Raw genomic sequence first — 26,294 nt, forward strand, 5'->3', positions numbered from 1 at the left:
TCTGCATCGTTCAGTGTGGGAGGGGACCACAAAAAGGCAAAAATGCCAAAAGGCAAGGACTATTGGGGCCATTTTGGAGGCTATTTACCACAGCCCCTCTCTTCCATATTCCAGTCCACCTGCATATTCTGTTCATCCTCCTTCCAAAAATGTATCTCAAACCAAACGACTAATTTTCATTTCTGTTGGCTCTAGCCTAGTCCAAGACTCTATCAACACTCGACTTGAAGAGTCTCCCATCTGATATTCCTCTTTCTGCTCTTGCCCCCCTTCAAGGTATTTCTCCCAGAGAAGCCATTCATCATGCATTCATTATTCTCCATTCATTAATTCAACAAATATTTATTGTACACTTACCACATGCCAGATTTATTTTAGGTACTTGGGATATAGCAGTGAAAGGTCCTTGGGCTTTACATACAGTGGGAAAATAAATAATATGGAAAATGTTAAAGGCAACATATGTTATCCAGAAAATTATAGCAGGGTGAAGGAAATAGGAAACAATAGAAAAGTTAGGGACTTCTGGCTATAGTATTATATAGGGCTGTCAAGGATGCTATCTCTGATTAGCTTACACTGAAACAGAAACCCAGAAGACAGTAGAAGGCAGGTATGTTAATATCTGGGCAAGTATTGTAAGCAGAGGAAAAAGAAAATGCAAGGGCCCTGAGGCAGGATCATGTTTGGTATGTTTGAGGAATAGCTGTTCTGTTCCGTTGTGGCTGGAACAGAAGAAGGAGGGCGGGAGGGCGATGGAGAATGGTACATGATGGAGGTCAGATTATGTAGGGCCTTGTAGACTACAATGAAGACTTTGGCTTTGTTTTGGGTTGGTGGGGGACAAGGAAAGCTATTGGAATGTTTTAGTGACTTGATGTGACTTACTTTTTAATAGGACCATTTGGGCTGCTCAGCCCATGATGTTTAAAAATGCAATCAGGTCACTTCCACTGTTTAAAACCTTTCAATGGATTCTGGTTGTACTTAGAATAAAATCTAAGCTCCCTTAGCTATTATTATTATATTATTATTAAAATTGACGTCCTTTATAACAGCAGTCTAATTCCTTCCTAATATGTACCTCACTAGTAACTATTATTATTATTGCTTATTTGTTTATAATCTGTCTCCTCTACTTGAAAATATGTAGCCTGGGGATCTTGTGGATTTCCATACTAAATCATCCCAAGGCCACTTTGCTTTTGAGCTCTCTCTCTCTCTCTCTCTCTGTGTGTGTGTGTGTGTGTGTGTGTGTGTGTGTGTGTGTGTGTGTGTGTGTTTTGATATCTTCTGTAATTTTTTTTCCCCTGATCTCGCTGATTGTTATATTTGGTCAGTGACTGACCTCTAGCAATGATGGTGCCAGGGCAACTTTGTTGTTGAACTGTATGTTAAGGTTTGTTTTGGCTTGTTGGTTATATCAGTACTTATCAAATGAATTATCTGGGAAGAGAGGAGAGGATCTTATTAAAATACAGGTTCTTATTCGGTAGGCCTTGGGTGGGCCTTGAGGTTCTGCATTTCTTTCTTTCTCTTTCTTTCTTTTTCTTTCTATTTCTTTCTTTCTCTTTCTTTTTTCTTTCTCTTTCTTTCTTTCTCTTTCTTTTTCTTTCTCTTTCTTTCTTTCCCTTTCTTTCTTTCTTTCCTTCCTTCCTTCCTTTCTTTCTTTCCTTCCTTCCTTCCTTCCTTTCCTTCCTTCCTTCCTTCCTTCCTTCCTTCCTTCCTTCAGACAGAGTCTCACTCTGTAGCCAAGGCTGGAGTGCTGTGATGCCATCTTAGCTCACTGCACCCTCTGCCTCCCAGGTTCAAGCAATTCTCCCACCTCAGCCTCCGGAGTAGCTGGGACTACAGGGGTGCACCACCATGCTCAGCTAATTTTTGTATTTTTAGTAGAAATAGGGTTTCACCACATTGGCCAGGCTGGTCTCGAACTCTGGAGCTCAAGTGATCTGCCCACCTCAGCCTCCCAAAGTGCTGGGATTTTAGGTGGAGCCACCATGCCCAGCTGAGGTTCTGCATTTCTATCAAGCTTGCAGGTGATGCCCATGCTGCCAGCCCTTTGAGTAACAAGGGGGCTTTATTACCGAGCTTGGCTGAACATTGGGATCATCTGTGGAGCTTTAAAACTACTAATGCTGGGCTCTCAACCCCAGAGATTGCAATATCATCAGTCTAGAATGCAGTTTGAGTACTAGGATTTTGAAAAGCTTCATAAGTGATTCTATTTTGTAGAAATATTGAGAACTACTAGATTGGATGATATTGAATCCAATTTTAAAACAAGGTGTAGCAATAAATGTTCTTCAGCCCTGTGTTGCTGACTTTTTAGAAAGTCAGTTTTGTAGCTCTAGAAAGAATCTGGCTGCATCCATGGATGACCTCCAGATCTCTGCTTAGCATGACTGGGTAATTTCTCCAATGTCTCCAGCACATGCTGTCACTTAACAGCAGAAAGAGAATTCCTACTTTCAGGAGAAAAGTCATTCCTGAAGATTACAGTTAAAATATGCCTACAGATGATGAGGTTGTAGTAAATCAGTCCCCTTGCTCTCTGAGCTTGTTCTAAGTTACAGGAAGCAGAAGAAGCAGAGAAGCACTCCATTTCTTTTTTCTTGTAATCTCTAGCATGTTTATATGCATAGTTTCTGAGTCAGTAGCAAACTAAGAACTTCTTGTGTGATTCAAGCTAACCCCTCGATTATCAGAAGCAGATGTTTCAAACGACTGAAGATCAGTGAGGCATATCCTATTTACAGGTTAATAATTGACTACTAGATGCAGGTGCACCAAATGGTCTTAGAGACATTAGATAGGAGAGACAATGTCAGTGCTCCCCCTACCCTGCCTCCCCTAATCTAAAGCCTACTCTGTTTCTTTTATCAAGTGATTGGCTGTATGTTAACAGAGCCTGGGGCACTTTCCTGTTGAAATGCCTTTAATCCCAAGCAACTGGATTGATTTTTTTTTTTTTGGATGGTTTAGATTGGACGACTGATTATTGGACAGAATGGCATCTTGTCTACACCTGCGGTCTCCTGCATTATCAGGAAGATCAAGGCAGCTGGTGGAATCATTCTAACAGCCAGCCACTGCCCTGGAGGACCAGGGGGAGAGTTTGGAGTGAAGTTTAATGTTGCCAATGGAGGTATGTGGTTCAGCATATGCCTTAATAATCACGATTTCTTTCCTCTTATATTATTATAGTCTCACAGTGACCCTTTGATGATAGACAAGCAAGGTGCAGAGGACCTAGCTCAGAAAAACTTAGTGAGGTGCCCAAAGTGACCCAACAAAGAAGTGGCATGAAGGGCTCATGAACCCATTTGGGTGGTCTCTTGGTCCCCTGTACTCTTCAGCATAAACTATTGAATAGTTGATGCTTATCTGATATGGAAGGACTCTGAATTTTAACATTAAAACATACCCTGAAGGTCGTTGTCTAAATGACAATGACCCTCATTTTACACATGAACAAATCAAAGGCCTGAGAGGCTGAGTTACTGCTGAAGGCCACAGGGTTGATCAGGGTCAGATTAATGATTTTTAGCCCAAATCCTGGGCTCTCTTTTTCCTACAGTGTTGACTTTCTCTCACAATCATAGAATTGTTTCACTTTTTCTTATATTCACAGCAATTTATAGTTTGGGGGTCCTTAGTGGAGGGGGTGGGATATATGTATGGAGTAAATTTCTTTTAAAAATTAAACACACAAAAAAATAGGGAGAATAAGAAATAGATAACATGTACCCATTATCTTGTTTTTCTATTTTGCTTATCTTTTTTTCTGAAGAATTTTAAAGCAAATTATAGCACAAGAACATTTCACACCCAAATATTTTTGTATGCATCTCTTAAAAAGAAAGACACATTGCTGCATGACCGTGCTAACATACCTAACAATAATAACATTAATTCTCCAATATCACCTGAAAACTAATCTATAGTCAAATTTTTCAATAATCCCCAAAATATTATTATTTATAGCTGTTTTATTCAAATCAGGATACATCTAAGGATGCCATGCATTTGCTTGGCAAGTCTCTTAAATCTCTTTTAATCTAGAACGCTGAGTTTGCATGAATGTGGGTAGGAGCCAAATTTTAACCAGCAACAGTTACCATTATAAATTATTCCTCATCCCAGGCAAAGCAGTGCATTCTGAAGGGAAAACTTATTATCTATCCCTCCTTGTAGACGTTTTACACGTTATCCAAACAAGAAAGTGTATTCATGTTGAATATTTAAAAAACAATATTGTAACCACAAAGCAGAAAACTAAACCACCAAACCACAAAGGTAGACAACAATAGAGGAAGAAGAGAACAAATTATCTACAAAGTAACCAGAAAACAATTAGCAAAATGGCAGGAGTAAGTCTTTTACTATCAATAATAACCTTGCTGGTACATGGGCTAAACTGTCCAATCAAAAGATATAGAATGGCTGAGTGGATCAACAACAAGATCCAACTAGTTGCTGCCTACAAGAGACCCATTTTTAAACTTTAAGAATAGGCATATATTGAAAGTAAAGGGATAGAAGGAGATATTCCATGAAAACAGACAGTTACCAAAAGAGAGCAGGGATGCCTATACTTATATCAGATAAAACAGACTTCCAGTAAAAAGCTGTTCCAAGAGACAAAGAAGGTCATGATTTAATGATAAAGAGGTCATCTTATCAAGAGGACATAACAATTGTAAACATACATGCATCCAAAATTGAAGCACTTAAATATGTAAAGCAAATATTAGTGGACATGAAGGAAGAAATATACAGCAATATAACACTAATAGGGGACTTCAGTACTCCACTTGCAACAATGGAGAGATCAACCAGACAAAAAATTAACAAGACAACAATAAATTTGAACTATACTTCAGACCAAATGGACCTATCAGACCTACATACATCCAACAACAGCAGAATATACATTCTTCTCTAGCATACATAGAACATTCTCCAGGATAGACCATATGTTAGGCCACAAAATAAACCTTAACAAATTCAAAAAGATTGAAATCATGTCTAGTATTGTTTCCAACCACAGTAGTGTGAAGCTAAAAATCAATAACAGGAGGAATCTTGGAAAATTTACAAATATGTGGAAATTAAACAACATGCTTATGATGAACTAATGGGTCAAAGAAGAAATCAAGAGGGAAATTAAAAAATATTTTGAGATTAATGACAATGGAAACACAATGTATCAAAACCTACAGTATGCAGCAAAGTCAGTTCTAAGAGAGAAGTTTATAGCAATAAATGCCTAGATTAAAAAAGGAAAAAGATCTAAATAAGTAGACTAACACTATGCCTCAAGGAGCTAAAGAAAGAACAAACTAAACCCAAAGTGAGCAAAAGGAAGGAAATAATGAAGATCAGAACAGAAGCAAATAAAATGTAGTATAGTAAAACTGTAGAAAATATAAATAAAATCAAAAGTTGGTTCTTTGAAAAAATAAAATCTACAAACTCCTAGCTAGATTCACTAAAAAAAGCAGACTCAAATAAATAAAATCAGAAATGAAAGTGGAGACATTGCAATAGATACCTCAGAAATAAAAATGGTCATAAGGGATTATTATGAACAATTTTATGCCAACAAATTGGAGGACCTAGAAGAAATGGATAACTTTGCTGCTACTCAGATACATTTTATTTCAAAAACATACACTAAGGTGTTGCTGTTGGATCTTTCCAAAAACGTATTCACACAGAACTTTCAATCACACTGAGCCATATTTGAACAATCTTTCAAGGTCAGCTCTGGCATAAGCTAACATTATACCATTTAACTCAGAAATTTCTTTAGTATTTGATTAATGGGTTTATGTTTGATATGTAATGTAATTTTCTAATGCTAAATCAAGTGGTAATTTTGTTAGTCAAGTTGATTTAGTGGCTTGGGAAGAAAGCTTTTAATGTTCCCCTAATTTTTCTTACCTTTGACATGATCCTTCACATGTCTTATTTTGCTTAGTGATTTTTCTTTTTTTTTTTTTTTTTTTTTTGAGACAGGGTCTTACTGTACCACCCAGGCTTGAGTGCAGTGGTGCGATCACAGCTCATTGCAGCCTTGACCTCCCAGACTCAAGCTATTCTTCCACCTCAGCCTCCCAAGTAGCTGGTACTACAGGCACATGCCACCAAACTTGGCTAATTTTTGTATTTTTTGTAGAGACAGAGTTTTGCCAAATTCTCAGGCTGGTCTGGAATTTCTGGGCTCAAGTAATCCTGCCTTGGCCTCCCAACATGCTGATATTACAGACATAAGCCACAGTACCTGGCCAGTTTTCTTTTTTAAAAAATCTCTTGGTTATTAATTTGAAGCCTTCCTTTTCATAGCTGTGCTCCTTAATTGGGAGCAAATATGAATGGACCACAACTTAGCCAATTTTCTATATACGATCTTTGCCATCCTAATTTAAAGGAATATTAATTCTTTCTTATCCTCTTTCATTCCACAAACCTGTATTGACTACATCTAAGTTCTAAATGGTGCACTGGATGTTGAAAAAGTTGATGATGAGCAAGAACAAAATTCCTCCTTTCAGGAGACTTACAGTTCAATATGGGAAATATAATTTGTTAAAATATAAAAGTGCAATTGTGTTACATGCTGTACGAAGCACATGTTGACATGTGAGTATATAATAAATGGGCTGGAGACCAGAGGATTGCCAAAGAGAATGGGCCTCCTGCTGAGATGAAAAGTTGAACAGGGATTAGTTGGCGAAAGTGGAGGGACGATCCTTTCTAGGCAGGAGGAAGAACATGCACAGAATCTCTGAGGTGTGATGCAACAAAGTCTATATAAAGAACTGAAGAAAGGTCTAATGTGGCTTAAATACAGAAGCTAGTAGGAGAGGAGTTGAAAAGAGGCTGGAGAAGTAGAAAGTGTCTGGATTCTGCAGGAAATTATATTGTATAAAAAGAATTTCTCTTTATTCTAAGTGCAATGTGAGTCATAGAACCCCACCCCTGAGGACTTTTGCAGTTTAAATAGCAATCTTGAGTAGTTTTCAAGTTTTTATTTTTTATAATTCTTCAGAATTCCTTTATTAAATAAACTCTTACATGAAACTTGAGATGGATGCATAGGTGGGTGGGCAGATGGATGGATGTATGGGTGGATGTTTGGATGAATGGGTGGGTGAATGGATGGGTTGGTGGGAGGGAGGGAGGTAAAACAATGGGAACAGTGTAGTTAAGCAGACACACCCTAGAGCCAGACTACAAAGGCTCGAATCCTTGCCTTGTCATTTACTAGCTGTGTGACCTTGAGTAGTCACTTAGACATTCAGCACTTCAGTTTCTCATCTGATGATGGGCATAGAAGTTGAAACCCATGTCAAAGGAATATTGTGACTACTGCATGAGTGAATGCGAAGCATTTATGATGGCACCTGGGGCAGTGGGTACTCTGTAAATGTTTCCTATTATTATTATTATTTGAGACGGAGCCTCACTCTGTTGCCAGGCTGGAGTGCAGTGGTGCAATCTTGGCTCATGCAACCTCCACCTCCCAGGTTCAGGTGATTCTCCTGCCTCAGCCTCCCAAGTAGCTGGGACTACAGGCACACACCACCATGCCCAGCTAATTTTTGTATTTTTAGTAGAGAGAGGGTTTCACCATGTTGGCCAGGATTGTCTCGATCTCCTGACCTTGTGATCCACCCCCCTTGGCTTCCCAAAGTGCTGAGATTACAGGCGTGAGCCACTGCACCCAGCCTCCTGTTATTATTATTACTGCTGACTGAAGCTGGGGAGAATCTCCCCTGTCCCGACCAGTGCAATTCCTGAGACATCAGAGCTCCTGGGAAACATTGCTTTTAGGCCACTTAACTAGTTCCTTTTCTTATTTAATGGAGCAGATAATGAGGCCCAGAGAGAAGATATCACTTGCCCAGGCTCACACAAAGCCAGATTTTGAACCCAGGTCTCCTGGCTCTTGGGCTTTGTGATTCTCAGAGATCTTTCTGCATGTGATGAAAATCAAGGCAGTACATGAGGAATTTGAGAAGGTCCAGCAACCTGTGGCTCTAACCTTGACTGAGCTGCTCTCTCTGCTCCTGGACCCCTCCAGGATGGGTCCAGAGCCTTCTGCTAATGAAGTAGCAACTCAAACTCTCTTCTGGAGCGGCGATGGAGGTGGATGAAGGCAGTGAGCTATGAGCTTAGTTCACACTTGGACCATGTCTTAAGAGCATAGGATACAAGGTGTGACCTGCAGTACATGCAAAGTGCGGTGATTAATTCACAGATAAGCCTTGTCAGCTTCCCCTCATACCCTCCCTCTCACTCTTGCTCTGACGTATTAGAGCAACTGTCTCTCTCCTCTCCAGAAAGATAGGCAATCACAGGCAGTGGTGCCCCTCTGATATTTATGTGGGATCTCCAAGGTGATGGAGGAGAGAGGCCTTTAGTTTGTATCAAAACCAGAAGAACTGTTTATCTTCTATCAGGTGACAACCCTTCATTCCTTTACTTAACACATTGATTAGCATCTGCTATGTGGCCATGTGCTAGGCAGGGCCACTTTCTGAGTCCTGCGAAGTCAGTTGCATAGTGTCCTGCACTTGAAAGTGCCCCACATTCGGTTTAACACTCTGCTGTCACATTAATAACGATATCTCTACACTTCTGTTTTGTCAGCGAAGTCCTGTAGGACAAGGGGGCATGCACAGGAGCAGAGGAGCCACATGTGATGTGTGTGGCCGCCATTCCCTGCCGCCCCATTCACATAATCTTCTCCATGCCTCTGGGGAGCCATGTTGTGGGATGTGCAGGAAACTCAGCATGCTGTGAGTAGAGGCAGGGTTGTTAGTCAGTGACTGAGTGAGCGGGGCACTAACCAACTGGAGAGGCCTCACTTTCCACTGAAACCAGAATGTGCTTGTACACAGAAAGAAGGCAATGACATTTGAAGAGACACAAATGACTGAGGAGCTCTGTTGTATCCTCTTATTGGAGCTACTTCCCTGTGCTAACCGACTCCCGTGTTGAGATGACATGAAAGGAAATGGCAGGATACTATGGCCACAGTGCCCTGAGGGTGCCCAATCTCGTCTCAGAAGCTAAGCAGGGCCTGGCCTCGTTAGTACTTGTATGGAACAAGGAAAGGGGAAGAGAGAGCAGCCTATAGCTCCTGTCCTTTCAGTCCTTCCTTAGTGTCCATGATCCCAAGGTAGGGAGTGTTGCTGGTGTGTGTGGGTGTCAGGAAGTGAGATAGAAAGAGCTGAGCTAGTTTTGTGCAGCGTATCTACTGTTTTAGCAAGAATGAAATACATACACATGGATGAGCTATGGAATGTGAACTGTGTAATTGTGTTGATTCTACATATGAGGTCAATGCTAATATTTTCATTTATACCTTGCATCCTACAATATAAAAACAAATGTTAAAAAGTCACGATAATTTAAATTTATTTTTTATTTTATTTTATCTTATTTTTTTAGATGGAGTCTCGCTCTGTCACCCAGGCTGGAGTGCAATGGCATAATCTTGTCTCACTGCAACCTCTGCCTCCCACATTCAAGCCATTCTCCTGCCTCAGTCTCCCGAGTAGCTGGGATTACAGGCATCCGCCACCATGCCCAGCTAATTTTTTGTATTTTTAGTAGAGATGGGGTTTCACTATGTTGTCCAGGCTTGTCTCGAACTCCTGACCTCATGATCCGCCCACCTCAGCCTCTCAAAGTGCTGGGACTACATGCGTGAGCCATTGCACCCAGCCTTAAATTTGTTTTTTAACTTAGCATGACATTAAATAGCAAATAAAAATACCATGACAAGTCAAGTGAGAGAGAACACAGAAGAAAGGAAAACACTGTATGTTTGAGCACCTTCAATGACACTTTTTCCTGCTCTTTGAACAGAAGCACTGCATTTTCATTTTGCCCTGGGCCTCATGTTACGTAGCTGCTCCTGGTGTTAGGTACCCGGACGCACCACAAACGAAACAGATTCGTTCCCCACAGAGCTTATTAGTCTAGTGAGAGAAACATACTTTGAATAGTCCCAGAAATACATCATTATAAGATAAGTCTATGAAAGAAGTGTAGAGCATTCCTATTCTTGTCTCTGAACAGGGCAGACTTCTTAGAGGAAGTGAAATTTGAACTGCGATGTGAAGAATGAGCAGGAGTTAGTGAGGTGAAGATGAGAGAAGGAGTGTTGCAAACACAGGTCAGTCTGTGCAAAGGCCCTGAGACACAAGGAGCCTAGAACCACGGCTCGAAGACAACTGTCTGGCTGGGGCATGGCTCGTCTTACAGATCACATTAAGGAACAAATAATTATGTTAAGAGTTATGGGCTGCCATTAAGGATTTGGATAAGAGATTCTTACAATCACATCTGTGTTTTCGAAAGGCCTGACACTGATTGGTACATGGAGTACAGCCTGAAGGGAACAAGACTTGTTAGAAAGGAAGCTATTGGCTGGGTGTGGTGGCTCGCGCCTGTAATCCCAGCACTTTGGGAGGCTGAGGTGGGCAGATTACTTGAGGCCAGGAGTTCGAGATCAGCCTGGCCAACACGGTGAAACCCCGTCTCTACTAAAAATACAAAAATTAGCGGGTTGTGGTGGTGAGCACCTATAATCCCAGCTGCTTGGGAGGCTGAGGCAGGAGAATTGCTTGAACCTGGGAGGCTGAGGTTGCAGTGAGCCTAGACTGCGCCACTGCACTCCAGCCTAGGTGACAGAGACTTCCTTTCCAAAATAAAAAAAAAAAAGAAAGAAAGAAGAAAGACAGAAAGGAGGCTATTGCAGTAATGCAAGTGAGAGACCATGGTGGCTTAGGCAATGGTGGAGATGGAGGAATTTGGGGGAATTGATTGGGTTCAAGAAATAGGCAGGAGGAAACACGATGGATTGGGTGGGAGTAGGGAAACAGATGAGAAGAGGTATCAGGAAAGCTGCCTAGGTTTCTGGTCTGTGCCACTGTGTGGATGATGAGAGAATGTGTCAGCGGTGGAGGCCAAGGTCTGAAAGTGGAGGGGGGAAGAGTGAGAGAGAAAATTGTAAGTTTACCTTTATGTTCAGCTGAGGTCCTTTCGAAACATACAAGCAGCAGTATGAAGAATTCCATTGATATATTTGTCCGGAGCCCAGAGTGAGGTTTAAATAAGAAGAAATAAACTCGCTAGTAAAAATTGCAGACACACAAAAGGCTTGAACAGGCACTTCACAAAATAGATTTTCCAAATGACCAATAAACACATAAGTACTCAACATCATTAGCCATTAGAAAAATGCAAGTTAAAACCACAATGAGATACCATTTCACACTAGAATGACTAAAATTTTAAAAGACTGACAATGCTAAATGTTCCCAGGATGCAGAACAACCAAAACCCTCATATATTATGGGGGACATGGAAAATTGTACAACTCCTTTGGAAAACAGGTAGTTTCTACAGAATTTCAATATATACATACGATACAACTCAGCCATTGCATTCCTATTTACCCAACAGAAATAAAATCATTTGTCTACTGAAAAATTTGCAAAATAATGTTCATTGCGGCTGTAGCCATTATAACCCTCAAACGGAAACAACCCAATGTGCATGGATTGTGAATAGATGACAAATGGTGGTCCATCTATACAATGGAATATTGTTCTTCAACAGAAACAAACTACAGGTCCATGTAACAACATGATGAGTGAAAGAAGTCAGATGTAAAAAAGTACATATGTATGATGCAATTTATACGACACTCTAGGCAAAACTAATCCTTAGTGATGAAATCAGATCTGAGGTTGCCTGGGGCAGAGATGGGGGTAGCTGACTGCAAGGAGGTGTGGGGAGGGTTGTGAATTTTGGGGAGTGATGGAGCTGCTCTGTATCTCAATTGTGATATGGTTACACAACCGTATGCATTTGTCAAAACTCACAGAACTACACTCTAAAACGTATACATTTTACTGCATGTAAATCTTACCTTAATTAAAAATTAAAAAAATTGAAGATGTGGATTTAGGTAAGATTCACTAAGTGATAAAGATAGAGTTGAGTTACAAGAGAATTGTTATCTCCATCTTGCATGGGAGAAAAATGAAGCTCAGAGAAGTGAAGTGGCTTCCCAAGATCACACAGCTACTAAGTAGCACAGCTGGGGCTCAAAGCCAGAGCCATGTGATCAGATGGCCCATATTCTTTTTGTTCCCTACCATCAACCAAGCTCAGGCCCATGGCTAAGCATGATGGCCAAGCAGGGAGGAGGGTCAGCTCCTCTTCAAGGAAGAAAACAGCATGCTGTTCTTTATATATGTAAATGATGTTCTGTTCCTCACCCATCACCACTAACCCTAACCCTAACCCTAACCCTATAATATATATATATTATATATATATATAATTCACTTGTTTGTTTTTAGACACATAGGTTGATTCCATATCTGATTATTAGAAATAGTGCTACAGTAAACATAAGAGTGCAGATATTTTTCAAACACAATGATTTCATTTCCTATGGATATATACCCAGTAGTGGGATTGCTGGGTTATGTGATCGAATGATTGGTTTTTTTTGTTTTTTTTTTTTATTTTTTAGCGAACTTCTATAAAGTTTTGCTTAATGGTTGTACTAGTTTACAATCCCATCAACAGTGTGTAAGTGTTCCCTTTTCTCCACTTCCTTGCCAACTCTTGTTATCTTTTACCTTTTTGGTAATACCCATTCTAATGGGTGAACTGGTATGTCATTGTGGTTTTGATTTGCATTTCCCTGATGGTTAGTGATGTTGAACATGATTTTATTATATATTCGTCTTGACTATTTCTATATTTTCTCTTGTGGCATGTCTTTTAGTTTATTTTGTCCTTCTTTTTTTTTTTTTTTGAGAAGGAGTCTTGCTCTGTTGCCCAAGCTGGAGTGCAGTGGTGCAATCGGGGCTCACGGCAACCTCCATCTCCCTGGTTCAAGCAATTCCCCTGCCTCAGCCTGCTGAGTAGCTGGGGTTACAGGCACACGCCATCATGTTTGGCTAAATTTTTATATTTTTAGTAGAGAAATGATTTCACCATATTGGTCAGGCTGGTCTCAAACTCCTGACCTCAGGCAATCCACCTGCCTCAGCCTCCCAGTTTTGCCCATTTTTAAATAAGTTATTTATGTTTTTGCTGTTGAGTTGTTTAAGTTTCTTATATAATCTGGGCATTAACTCCTTAGCAGATGTATAGTTTGCAAATATTGTATCCCATTCTGTAAGTTGTTTTTTCACTCTGTTAAGTTTCCTTTGCTGTGCAAAAGCATTTTAGTTTGATGAAACCCCATTTATCTATTTTTGCTTTTGTTGCCTGTGCTTTTGACGTCTCATTTAAAAAATCCTTGTACAACCCAAAGTTATAGAGAATTTCCCACATGTTATCTTCTAGTAGTTTTTCATAGTTTTCAATCTTACCTTTAGGTCTTTAATCGCATTTGAGTTGATTTTTGTATAAGGTAAAACATAGGGGTCTAATTTCATTATCCCACATTAGATATCCAATCTTCTCAGTACCATTTAATGAAGAGACTGTCTTTACCCCTGTGTGTGCTCTTGACTCCTTTTTTGAAAATCAGTTGACTTTAGGTATGAGAATTTATTTCTGAGCTGTATATTCTCTTCCATTGGTCTATGTGTTTGCTTTATGGCAGTGCCATGCTGTTTTGCTTACTATGGCTTTGTAGTATATTTTGAAGTCAGGTAGTGTGGTGCCTCCAGCTTTGTTATTTTTGCACAGGATTGCTTTGGTTATTTGGGGTCTTTTCTGGTTTCATACAAATTTTAGGGTATTTTTTTCTATTTCTCTGAAGAATTTCATTGGTATTTTGATAGGGATTGCATTGAATCTGTAGGACATTTTGTTAGTATGGTCATTTCAATAGTATCAGTTCTTCCATTCCATGAGTATATAATGTCCATTTTTTGTGTATCATAAATTTTTCCATCACTGTGTTATAGTTTTCATTGTAGAGATCTTTCACGACCTTGATTACATTTATCTGCAGATTTCTTGGTAGCTATTGTAAATGGAATTCCTTTCTTGATGACTTTTTCAGATAGTTCACTATTAGTGTATAGAAACACCACTGAATTTTCGGTGTTGATTTTGTATACTACAACTTTACTGAATTTATTTATTATTTCTAGTAGTTTTTGGTCAAGTCTTTAGGGTTCTCACTCTATATAAGTATATATAGAAAGAACCCTAAAGAGAGAGAGATCATATATATCTATATGATCATATATATAGATGTATACATATGTATGTGAGATCACATTTTCTACAAAAAGAAACAATCTGACTTCCTTCTTTCCAGTTTGGATCCCTCTTATTTATTTCTTTTGTCGAATTGCTCTGGCTCTGACCTCCAGTACTATGCTAAATAGAAGTGGTAGAAGTTGACATCCTTGTTTTCCTCCATATCATAGAGGAAAAGCATTTAACTACTCACCATAAATAAGATGTTAGCTGTGGGTTTGTCACATATGGCCTTTACTGCGTTGAGGTACACTCCTATACCTACTTTCTTGACAGTTTTTATCATAAAGGAATGTTGACTTTTGTCAAGTGTTCTTTTTGCATCTGTTGAAATGATCACATGGTTTTTGTTTTTCTTTCTATTGTGGTGGTGTATCATATTTACTGATTTGTGCATGTTAAGCCATCCTTTCATCCCTGGGATGAATCCCACTTGATTATAGTGAATACTCTTTTTAGTGTGCTGTCGAAGTCAGTTCACTTGTATCTTGTTGAGAATTTTTGTAACTATGTTCTTCAGGAATATTGGCCTGATATTTTCATTTTGTGCATGTCTTTGTCTGGTTTTAGAATCAGGATATTGCGAGCCTCATAAGATGAGTATGGAAGTATTCCTTCCTCGTTACTTTTGTGGAAAAGTTTGTGGAGAATTGGTAGTTATTCTTTAACTGTTTGGTAGAATTCAGCAGTGAAGACATCAGGTCCTGGGTGTTGGTTGTCGTTGTTGTTGTTTTGATGGAAGATGTTTTATATCATTATTGATGTGTTCAGATGTTATATTTCCTCACAATTTAATCTTGGTAGTTGTATGTGTGCAGAAATTTATTCATTTTATTCTACATTATCAAATTTGTTGGCATATAGTTATGAGTAATGTCTTACAATCCCTTATATTTCTGTGGTGTATCAGTTGTAATGTCTCCTTTTTCATCTTTTATTTATTTGAATTTTCTCTCTTTTTGTCTTAGTTTAGCTAAAAGTTTGTCAGTTTTACCTTTACACTTTGTCTTATTTATCTTTTGAAATATTTTTTAGTGTCTGTTTCATTTATATCTGCTGTGAGCTTTATTATTTCCTTCCTTCTACCAATTTTGGGTTTAGTTTGTTTTTGATGTTCTAGTTACTTGAAGTGTATAATTTTCCTTTGTGATTTGAAAATCTTTCTTCTTTTTTGGTGTAGGCTTTTATTGCTATAAATTTCCCTCTTAGAACTGCTTTTGCTACTTTCCATAGGTTTGGGTATGTTGGATTTTCATTCTTACTTGTCTCAGTGACTTTTGAAATTTTCCTATTAATGTCTTAATGAGACCTATTGATTTCTTGGGTGCATGCTATTTAATTTCCATGTTTTTATAAAATTTCCAAGGGCTTTCCTGTTGTTGATTTCTGGCTTTATATCACTGTAATCAGAAAAGATACTTCATATGATATCTGTCTTCTTAAGTTTGTTAAGACTTATTATGTGTCATAATGTATGATTGGTCCTAGAGAATGTTTGGTGTACAGTTGAGAATAATTTGTATTCTGCAGCTGTTGGATGATGTATTTGTCTGTTTTCATACTGCTGATAAAGACATACCCGAGACTGGGTAATTTACAGAGAAAAAGAGGTTTAGTGGACTCATAGTTCCACGTGGCTGGGGAGGTCTCCCAATCATGATGGAAGGCGAAAGGCACATCTTACATGGTAGCAAACAAAATAGAATTGAGAACCAAGTGAAAGGGTTCCCCCTTATAAAACCATCAGATCGTGTTAGACGTATTCACTACCACAAGAACACTATGGGGGAAACTGCCCCCATGATTCAATTATCTCCCACTGATTCCCTCCCACAACATGTATGAATTATGGGAGCTATAATCAAGATGAGATTTGGGTGGGGATATACAGCCAAACCATATCAGGTGAGATCTTCTTTACCTGCTAGGTCCATTTGGTCTGTGGTATAGTTTGAGTCTGTCATTTTTTGGTTGATTTTCTCTTCATATAATCTGTCCATTTTTAAAGTGGAGTGTTGAAATTTCCTACTAATATTGTATTGCAGCCTATCTCTACCTTTAAATCTAATATTTGCTTTATATATCTGGTTGTTCTGGTGTTGGGTACATATATAGTTACACCTAAGTGATATATATGTTATGTCCTCTTATTGAATTGGGCCTTTTATCATTTCATTATACAGTGACATTCTTTTTTATATAGTTTTTTTATTTAAAGCTTTTTAAAATATGACATGACTGTGGCTACTCCTGCTTGCTTTTCATTTGTTTGCATAAAATATATTTTTCCATCTCTTCACTTTCAGTCTATTTGTCTTTAATAGTGAGGTAAGTATCATGTAGGCAGCATATAGGTGGGTTTTGCTATCTGAATCCATTTATCCACTTTATATCTTTTAATTAGAGTTTAATCCACTTCTATTCAAGTTTATTATTGATAAATTAGGACTTCCTTCTACCATTTCATTAGTTGTTTTTTAGATTACTTGTTCACTTCTTCCTTTCTTATTCTTTATCTCTCTAGTTTGGTGGTTTTCTGTGGTGCTAAGCTTTGTTTCTTTTCCCTTTTTGTGTGTGTGTGTGTGTATCTGCTGTAATTTATTTCTTTCTGGTTAGTGAAACTAACCTACAGAGTCCTGTATTTGTAACAGACTATTTTACACTGATAACAACTTAACTTCTGTCACATAAAAATACTCTTGACTTCTCCCCCCCACACACACAATTTATATTTTTGTTACCTTACATTGCATCTTTATGAATGGTAGACTCCATGGAACATAGGATCTATGTCACAACTAAATAAATTATTTAATGGCAGCATTAAAGCAGCCCAAAGAATGTGAAAAACTGGTGTGGGTGTATTTAACTTTTTAAAAGCTATGTTTCATAATGTTTTCATTAAAAAGTCTTTATCAGTTTGCTAATGCCTAATTTTTACAACCAGCCACCATAGATTTTACAGGATAAATATATTATTTCAGTAGTAATTGAAGCAGAATTTTTGTTGCTCTTCTTACCCTTAGAGATTGTGTATTATCCTCAGACGTAATTCTTTGATTTTTTTTCTTTTCATGTTGTTACACATAGTTACCAACAATCAATGTGAGAATAACCTTTGAATATTTTCAAGCATTAAGATTTGTTTATACAGCTGCACAATTAGACAACCAACACTCTTGGGTCTTTACCTCTCAGCATACACCTGATTATTAACTTAAAGGTATGATGGGAAAAGTATCAATTTTTCTTGGTCACCTAGATTTAGAAATATGTAATAACCATAAGCTTGGGTCTGCTTCTTCAGAAGCCTAGGAAGTGGAGTGATGGTTCTCTGAAGAGGCTGGAAACAAAGTATGTGTTTCCAGAAGGCTTAATAGAATATGTTGAGACATAGGCCATTAACACAAAAGTGAAAGAAATGCAAAAAAAGTATGAAAGTAAGGATTTGAGAAGGGAAATTTTATTTTTAAGTCTAAGATTCCTATGAATTATATGAAAGTAAATGTCCTATCCTTAAAATTAGCCAAAGGAAGCACTTTACTTATCAATATGGTATGACTTTTCATACTCTTATCTAAAGATATCCTAAACTAAGATTCAGTTTTCTAAGAAAAGACCTTTTACTCATGCTTTAAAGCATGTTAGAGGATTCCTATCACATCACATCATGTTGTTTACATGTATGATTTAAACTGCATTTATTCTTCAACTCACTGGTTCCTTAGGCTTCTTATCTTTCCTTGCACGCTTAGATAATTTTATGTAAAATTGATTTTTAGAAGTTTAGTTGCTGGGCGTAGTGGCTGTCACCTGTAAACCCAGTACTTTGGGAATTCAAGGCAGGTGGATTGCTTGAGTCTTGGAGTTTGAGGCCTGCCTGGGAAAGATGACAAACCCCATTTGTACAAAAATAAAAATATTAGCTGGATATTGTGGCACATGCCTGTGGTCCCAGCTACTCCAAGGCTGAGGTGGGAGGATGGCTTGAGTCCGAGAGGCAGAGGTGTGAGCCAAGATCATGCCCTGCTCTTCAGCCTGGGCAATGAAGCCAGACCCTGTTTCAAAAAAAAAAAATCTAGTGAGATTTGATTTCTATTTCTATGTGATTCAAAACTAGGAGAGCTTCAAGGCTAATGACTATTAAAAAATGGCCATTGCTACTTGCATTTTCTATGAAGCCAGCATACACAGCAACATGCAACGTGCAACCTAAAAACCAAGCTATTTAATATGTAGCTTAGATTTCAGGTTTGAATGTCTTTGAGGTTTGATTATTGCAGAGATCAATTGCCAGACCAAATATAGACTAATTCTGTATTTGGTCTTTTTATCATATGAAACATCCCAGCCTTGGGTATAAATTAAGAGCAAATACGGATGTCCTTGTCAGGTGGTTGCTTCTCTGCACCTCCCGTAGGTGGCCAGTGAACTAAGACCATCAAGAGAGGAGAAGTCACAATAGTATCTTAGATGGTGTTAAATTACATTACAGTAACTCATGAACTCTGTACGTGAGCTTGCATCATTGCTGGAGCATACCTCTTAGAATCCAAGGGATGAAAAGCAGGTACAAATAAATTGTGTATTGAGTGGCTTTCAGACTGCACTAGAATTAATTTTGTTTCAGTGTTGAAATGTTGTCATGGAAGAAGTCCTAGATTCCACATGAGCTTATACACTGAGAGTTCACAATGAGATGCAGCATTATTTTTAACTATAATCTAGGTAATGTGAGGAACTGGAGAAAGCAGAATAGATTCTTAGGAAGTAGAGATAAAGAGAGAGCTCATCTAAATTACAAATGATTTTTTTGTGTAGGCTTTAGCTGATTTTATAGGAGACTACAAGGTACAAACTGAATCCTCAATAGACTAGGGAAAACATAGCAAAAATTTTCTTTTGAGCAATAAAATAAATAAATGTATGCATATTGTATTCTCCCCACATTGCATGGTTGAATAGAAATTTGATTTAAGAGGAACTGATAATTCATTCTTATCTCAGTTATCAGGTCAAGTAATTTATATTCCTAGGACTTTTATTTGCATGTGTGTGAAAAAGTATAAAACATCTCAGTTATCAGGCAGAGGACTTGATATCCCTGGGAATCCACTTGTCCTTTTTAACACAGAACTTAGATTAGATTAGTAGCTCTTAAATTTTCCTAATTATCAGAAAAACCTAAAGTCTTATACAAAAATGTAGATTCCCTACAAACACCAATATCAAAAGCTCCAGAGGAGAATCCTAGGAATCTGTATTTTTAGCAAAAGCTGTTAGTGATTCTGATGGTAAGAAAGACAAATTGGGGAAACATTAGATTAAGTGATGTGTAAAGTAAGTGCCATGCTATTGAATGTCACAATATATTTTAAAAATTTCTTGAGATGAGTTGTAAATGTGACAATTCATTCTAGCTTATCTCCTAAATAGCATCAAGTACCCTATATTCTCTCTTTAAATTTCATTACAAAGATGCTAACTTAAATGCAGTCACTGGAAGGTAGCTGAATTATATAAAATGATGATGTGTCAAACAGTTAATAAGAGCTTTTGTTAATGGTGAAGATTATATCTGTGCTTTTAGTTCTGTGGTGTCAATACAGTATCCCTTTCTAGTTGGTAGACAACTGACTATATTAGTTTGCTGATACTATCTCAATAGAATATTCCAGACCTCTCTCCCTCTACTTTATCTGCTTAGCAAACACTTCTATCCTTCATTTTGTTCAAGTAGATTTCCTTTCCTGATAACCATATTTTGATAAACAGCTAGCATAAATATTCAGACACATGTAGAGTTATATTTTCATTTTGTATTAAGTAACTGGCATTTTGTTTTATGGTTACTTTATGGGGATACTGTCCAGGTCACTGAAGACCAGACACAAGCTGAATATACCCAGAGGGGGAGACACCATAAGAGGCTGGCATGAGGCGCTAGTGCTTATTTCCTTCTGCTGTAAGATGCCTGGGCATGAAGGGGGAAAAGCCTGGATGTAATTTGATCTGGAATTTCTGACCTAATGCTTTAAAGGGATTTCTGATTTGAGGCACTGCTTGAGACAAACTCATCCTCTTAAATAGGAGCCTGGGGCAGTGGCTGGACATCAGAGTACAAGAACAAAAAATAGAACTCAGGCTTATCTTGTGACAGATGAAGCTGAGGTGATTGCTTGAATATTTACCCCAGGCATAACTGAGATAAAAGACCATCCTGCTGAGCTGCCAGATAATGCAATGATAATGGTTTTGATAAGTAATTCCCAGTTTTCAGGGAAAGTAGTATACTAATTTGTCAGAATTGAATACTTAATTTTTATTTCTATATGTACAAAAATGTGATGCTTGATCAGTTTGGGAAAAGCATTAATGGACAATTTCATCAGTTTGATATAAAGGGATGCTCTCTATCACTGAGCTTAATATGAATATGTGGCTCTATACAACAGTGTGTTTCTTTTTTCTTTAGTTGTGTGACTTACTGCCATCAAAAATCCCATTATACAAATGTGTATAATGAGAAAGGCTGCCACCTGGTTTAGTGAAATTATGATGAAAGATGTTTAGCAAAACTTTGACCAAATATATAATCAAAAATAGTTGATTTGCACAGCTAGTCTACATAGTGCCTAGAATCTCATGAACTGAAGATCTAGAAAGTTCTTGCAAATGGAATTTTTTTAAATAGAAAAGCCAAAGGGCTTGTTGGTTGTACTACTGCCACATCTTCACAAACTGAAAAAGAAATACAAAAACAAAAAGCCTTAAGAAATTAATGACCCTCAACATGTTCAAAAATTAAATTACTCCATTAAAAATATTCTCTTAACATTCATCACATTAAGAAATCACATAAGTAATGAAATAGCTGTTAAATATTCAAGGATAACTTGGGTTGCAAGGGCTTCCAAAGGTATAAACCACCAAAGAGATTTTACTCTAGATTTCTAGAATTAAAATTATCTATTTTTTTCAAGCAGTTAAGGAGTGATGTTTAGTTTCTATGTTAAAGAGTTTGCAACACTTATGACTATTCCTGTGTTCTTATGATTCTTTGGTCTTGTAAGGTCTGTTTTATATATATTAGCCTTATTGTAAAGAGAAATTTATGTTAAATTATAGATTTTGATGAACTAAATTCCCCCACCCCCAAACTACATTATAATGTGCACATCATGTCACAGTTAATGTTCAACATACCCTCAAATACCATTTTGGGAATCAGAGGCTTAAGTGACACCAAAGCATTTCCACATGTAAATAATAAAAAAGATAACATTAACATTATATTTTTATTTTCAAGGAAGTCAGATTTGAAGAGCAATTACAAAGTGGACAGGAACTTGACAATAAAAACTTAAAAGTTACATTTCAAATGAAATACTATAACTTTTAAAGAAGAAAATGTTATTAACAGCATTAATTTTGTTAAAATAAAAACTTTACCCACGTTAAATTTAACATAATTTAATTGAGCAAGGAAAGATTCATGAATTAGGCAGCACTCAGAACCAGGAGAAGTTCAGAGAGCTCCACCCAGTAACATGGGCAGGCAGTATTTGTAGACAGAAAAAGTAAGTGACATACAGAAACAGCTTGATTGGTTAGAGCTCAGCATTTGCCTTATTTGAGCATGGTGTGCTAAGGCCTTTGCTTTATATGAACATGGTTTAATCATTTGTGCTGAACTTTGGCTGCTGTGATTGGCAGACACTCGGTTACAAGAGTATACGCTTAGATTGCTGGTTGTTTACATACTAAGGTTGCTGTTTGCTATGTAGGGATTCAAAGTACTATGTAATAACTATGGAGGAAGCTTTAGGCCAAATTAAATTTAATCTAACAGTTTCAAAAGCAGGTATTATTTTCACTAAAATGAGATTTTAAAATCTAAATTGAAAAAAGTGTTTATTTTGGAAAAACATTTATTATTACAGAACTTGTTCCTCTTGTAAGGGTCCAAAGTCAGTTACATAATGAATATTAAGGTGCCATGAAAAAAAAATAAAATGTGACACATGTAGAAAATGTTATATTATTAGTATAGTGCTAACCACTTGGTAGATGTTACAATTTTATAGTAAGAATTAATAGTTGTTTAAATATAAATAACTGTTTAAATTGGTTTTGTATTATTTGTATAGCTTCCTCTGTCATTTGACACCTATTAGTGACTATGTGATCAGTAAAAAAAGCAAGAAGCCTTGTAAAAGAGAAAGTGAAAGTAAAAATTTGAAGCGTTTGGACTTTTTAAACCAGTCAAGAATTAGACTCTTTGACTGTTTGGACATCATTTAACCAATGGTCTTTCTATGGGCCTATGGATGAGTTATTTAAATTTTGTGGGTCTCATTTATTCAGATCTAAACTAAGAATTTTAGATTCTAAATGTTCTCTATGGACCCATTTAGTATTAAAATGATAGATTTTAAAAACTATGTTGTAAGACTGGCCACAACTAATAGCTATTATACAAATGTATAACATATATGATATACGTGTATATCATATATGTGTATATGTTTTAATTTATATTATATATTTTATAATATAAATTATATGTTATATATTTATATTAAATATATTTATATGATATATAATATAAATTCAAACATATACACACATATGTGTGTATATGTCTCTGTGCACATACACATATATATGCATACACACATACGTGTGTGTATGTGTGTATATATATTTCTTTTAATTCATCTAACAAATGAAATTGATATTACTCCAGATAGAAAGTGATGCTTGATAAATAACCGAAGATTGAAGGAAAGGACTTGGAAATGCAGGCATAAGTTGGGGAATGGAAAAAGGAGGACAGTCATGGCAAAACTATATAAATGTAGGTAGAAATCGAATTGGAATCCAGGAACTAGGCCATGTAAGGAAGAGAAAGACACGGTTTCAAAGTAAAAGGATGCAGGATTTGTCAGCAGTTTAGATAGTAGTGTGAAATATTAGCGTAATCAGTATCTTTGGCACATGTTTTTTTTTTGATAATTGTATGTCATGTAAAACAGATGGGATATGGCATGGCACCAAGTGTAACACCAACAGTTTTAGTTGAAAGGGGAAGTTTCTTTTTTTCTTAAAATACATTAAGAGCTTATAATGTGCTAGTTACTGTGCTGGATGCTGTGTTTGCAGCGCTTGTGTCCTTCAGTGTCCCTCCTGGAGGTTGTCCTTAAAGTCTCATAGAGAAGACGAACATTAAATGCACAAATACTTATGTGATTATAAACAATAAGAAGTTTGTAAAAATAAAAAGAAAATAGCCTTAGCTTGAGTGGTCAAGGAAGGCTTCTCTGAGAAAGTAACATCTAACCTGGAACTTCAGATACAATTTCTAATTCACAATAACTAATGAGTGGGTATGTGGGACATTGAGCTAGAACAAAAGACAAATATGGGTTAGTTAAGGTTTAAGTAGAGTTTAAATCTATCTTTTTTTATTTCTACTTTAGGTCTACATCAGTGTTAAGTTGCTACATAGAAACATAAAAATGGGGGAAATTTGGGATTTGATGTCTCCTTTTACAAAGAGAATGAAAGGCATGTGATGATTTTTTGTAGAAAGACTTGTATATTAAAATAATAAATTAGAGTTCAACTCTTTTCCTTAAATATTACCTTTAATGATATGGAAGATAAAATTAGTCTGATGGGAAAAAAATGACATTTAAGAATTTTAAAACTATGCTTCCTAAATAAGAATTTAATTTTGGCATGGGTGAGCCTATTGATCGGACAGTAGTGCATTGTATTCTGTTAAAATTTTATACCTTATTATGTCATTTTTAGATAATAAAAACACAATTTAATGAAAATTTTAATCAATAGCTCTGAACCTTCTTCACTTTTTTCTAAAATATCAACCAGACTTTTTTCAATTAAATCATTCATTGTAACCTTTAGTAAAATAGGTTCCATATAATTTTTACGATTTGGAAAAACTGAGAATAATTTGTCCTCATTCACATAATATATGAGATGCGAAGTGGGTTACAGGGTATATGGGTTCTCAGAGGGTATTTTAAAATAGCATGTGAGTGTGCAGAGTTTCAAGTAGCAAACTAATTTCAAGATGATCAACACTGATTCTTTTTAAAATTTACTTAGACAGGTTTCAGGAAGGCATTGTTATATATCAGAGGCAAAAACACAAATGTGCCCCAATTTGGGCCCTTTTTTTGCGCATCTAAAAACACACAGAGGAAAATGGAACTGAAATGAACTTTGTGGTTTGTGAATCCTTTAAAAACCGCAAAAAGCAAATTAATCTCATATGACTTGAGTACTTAGAGATGATGTGTGTGATGATATGTGTAAGACATTTGTTTAGATTCCAAAGTAATGATCAGCTCCCCACATCCTCCCTCTCTCTACCTCTCTCTCTCTCTCTCAATGTGTGTATTCTCTTTCACTCAACAAGATTAGCAGGAAGAATTCTCTGTAAGTAAAAAATCATGTCTGAGGTTGTGAATGGCCCAATTTCTTAAATCTTTTTTTATTTCTCTTTTAATATTATTATTATTATTTACTCTCTGCCCTCAATGCAGCAGAGGCCTTGATGGGAAAAGGCTTTGTGGGCAAGCATCAGGTGGGTAGTTGAATCTGCAAGACTCTAACAAATGAGACTCCTTCCTTCAGAAGAGTATGAAATGAGACATTTTATAAGGGGAGGGGAAGCTGAGTTGATTTAACCATTCCAGTGTGCAGATACATTAGAAAAGAATTAAGGGATCGTAATGCTTCCACAAATGAAATATTTCAACCATGTAGCACCATCCAAGTGCCCTGTTTGGAGATAATTCTCCACAGATTTCTTCTGTTTGGCACAGTTCAGCCTTTGAGCAAAGGGCGTATTTAAATGGTCTTTACCTTGAGACATTTGCTTACATTCCAGAGTAAAAATAAGCTCTTCTTGCCACCTCTCTTTCTCTGGAGGGGAGACTGGGCAGACATGCCAGCAGCCTATTCCAGCTAGAGTCTCCTCATTTTGTATTTCTCTCCTATGGTGTGACTGCCTCACATGCAGGTAAACATCCCTGCCTCCTCATATTGCCCTGTGGGAATGGAAGGTACTTCTCTGGCTGTTGCTTTTTCCTGTCTTTCTGTATCAGGGATCTAGTGTCTTATATCAGTGTATATATATGAAATAGTGGCAAATTTACTCATTAGCTTCCAAGTAGGGTAAAATCTCAGGCCCTTCATGCTTTCTGATTTGAACTGTGCAAGGAATGGCAAATCCAAATAACTATGGGAACCAGACATGGGACATGAATTGAAAGAAGTAGGTGATATGGTTTGACTGTATGTCCCCCACTTAAATCTCTTGTTGATTTGTAATCCCCAGTGTTCGGGGCAGGACTGGTGAAAGTGATTGGATCATAGGGGTGGATTCCCCCTTGCTGTTTTCATGATAATGAGGGAGTTCTTATGAGATCTGGTTGTTTAAAAGTGTGTCGCACTTTCCCCCCTTCCCCTTCATTCTCTTCCTCCTACTCCAGCCATGTAGGAAATGCTGGCTTCCGTTTGCCTTCTGCCATGATTGTAAGTTTCCTGAGGCCTCCCAAGCCATGCTTCCTGTACAGGCTGTGGAACTGTGAGTCAATGAAACCTCTTTTCTTTATAGATTACCCAGTCTCACATAGTTCTTTACAGCAATATGAAAACGAACTAATAAAGTAGGTGAAGTTTAAAATAATGAATGGCAGCTGACAACCTTGGTGTGGGTGCATAATAGGGAGGACTAGTGTCTGCAGCAGCTGAGGAGCAATGTCTTCTTGTGAGATATCCTACTTTTAAAATATTGGCAACCAATCTGACTCAAGAGCACTCATGGAGTTAAACTAAACTGTTATGGACTGGGTCCAGCCCAAGGGCCACCATTTAGTCTTCTCTATCGTAAATGGTGAGATAGTCAAGGATGGGGATGAATTTATTCCTTCCTGTTAACTGTGGAATCACTTGGCACAATGCCTAAGTAGGCACTCATTTTTCTTTTTTTAATC

General features: G+C 37.3%; 1 protein-coding gene across 1 annotated transcript in view; it reads left to right on the forward strand.

Moving 5' to 3' along the window:
- The first annotated feature begins 2,621 nt into the window (after positions 1-2,621).
- Positions 2,622-26,294, forward strand: part of LOC129137991 (MAM and LDL-receptor class A domain-containing protein 1-like) — a 53,133-nt gene continuing 29,460 nt past the window's right edge. The window contains exon 1 of the mRNA XM_054672881.2: positions 2,622-3,148. Within this exon, the coding sequence (XP_054528856.1) occupies positions 3,134-3,148 (15 nt within the window). The 5' untranslated portion in view covers positions 2,622-3,133. The remainder of the gene's footprint in view (positions 3,149-26,294) is intronic.

The sequence above is a fragment of the Pan troglodytes genome, chromosome 20 (assembly GCF_028858775.2).
Source record: "Pan troglodytes isolate AG18354 chromosome 20, NHGRI_mPanTro3-v2.0_pri, whole genome shotgun sequence".
NCBI classification, from domain to species: domain Eukaryota; kingdom Metazoa; phylum Chordata; class Mammalia; order Primates; family Hominidae; genus Pan; species Pan troglodytes.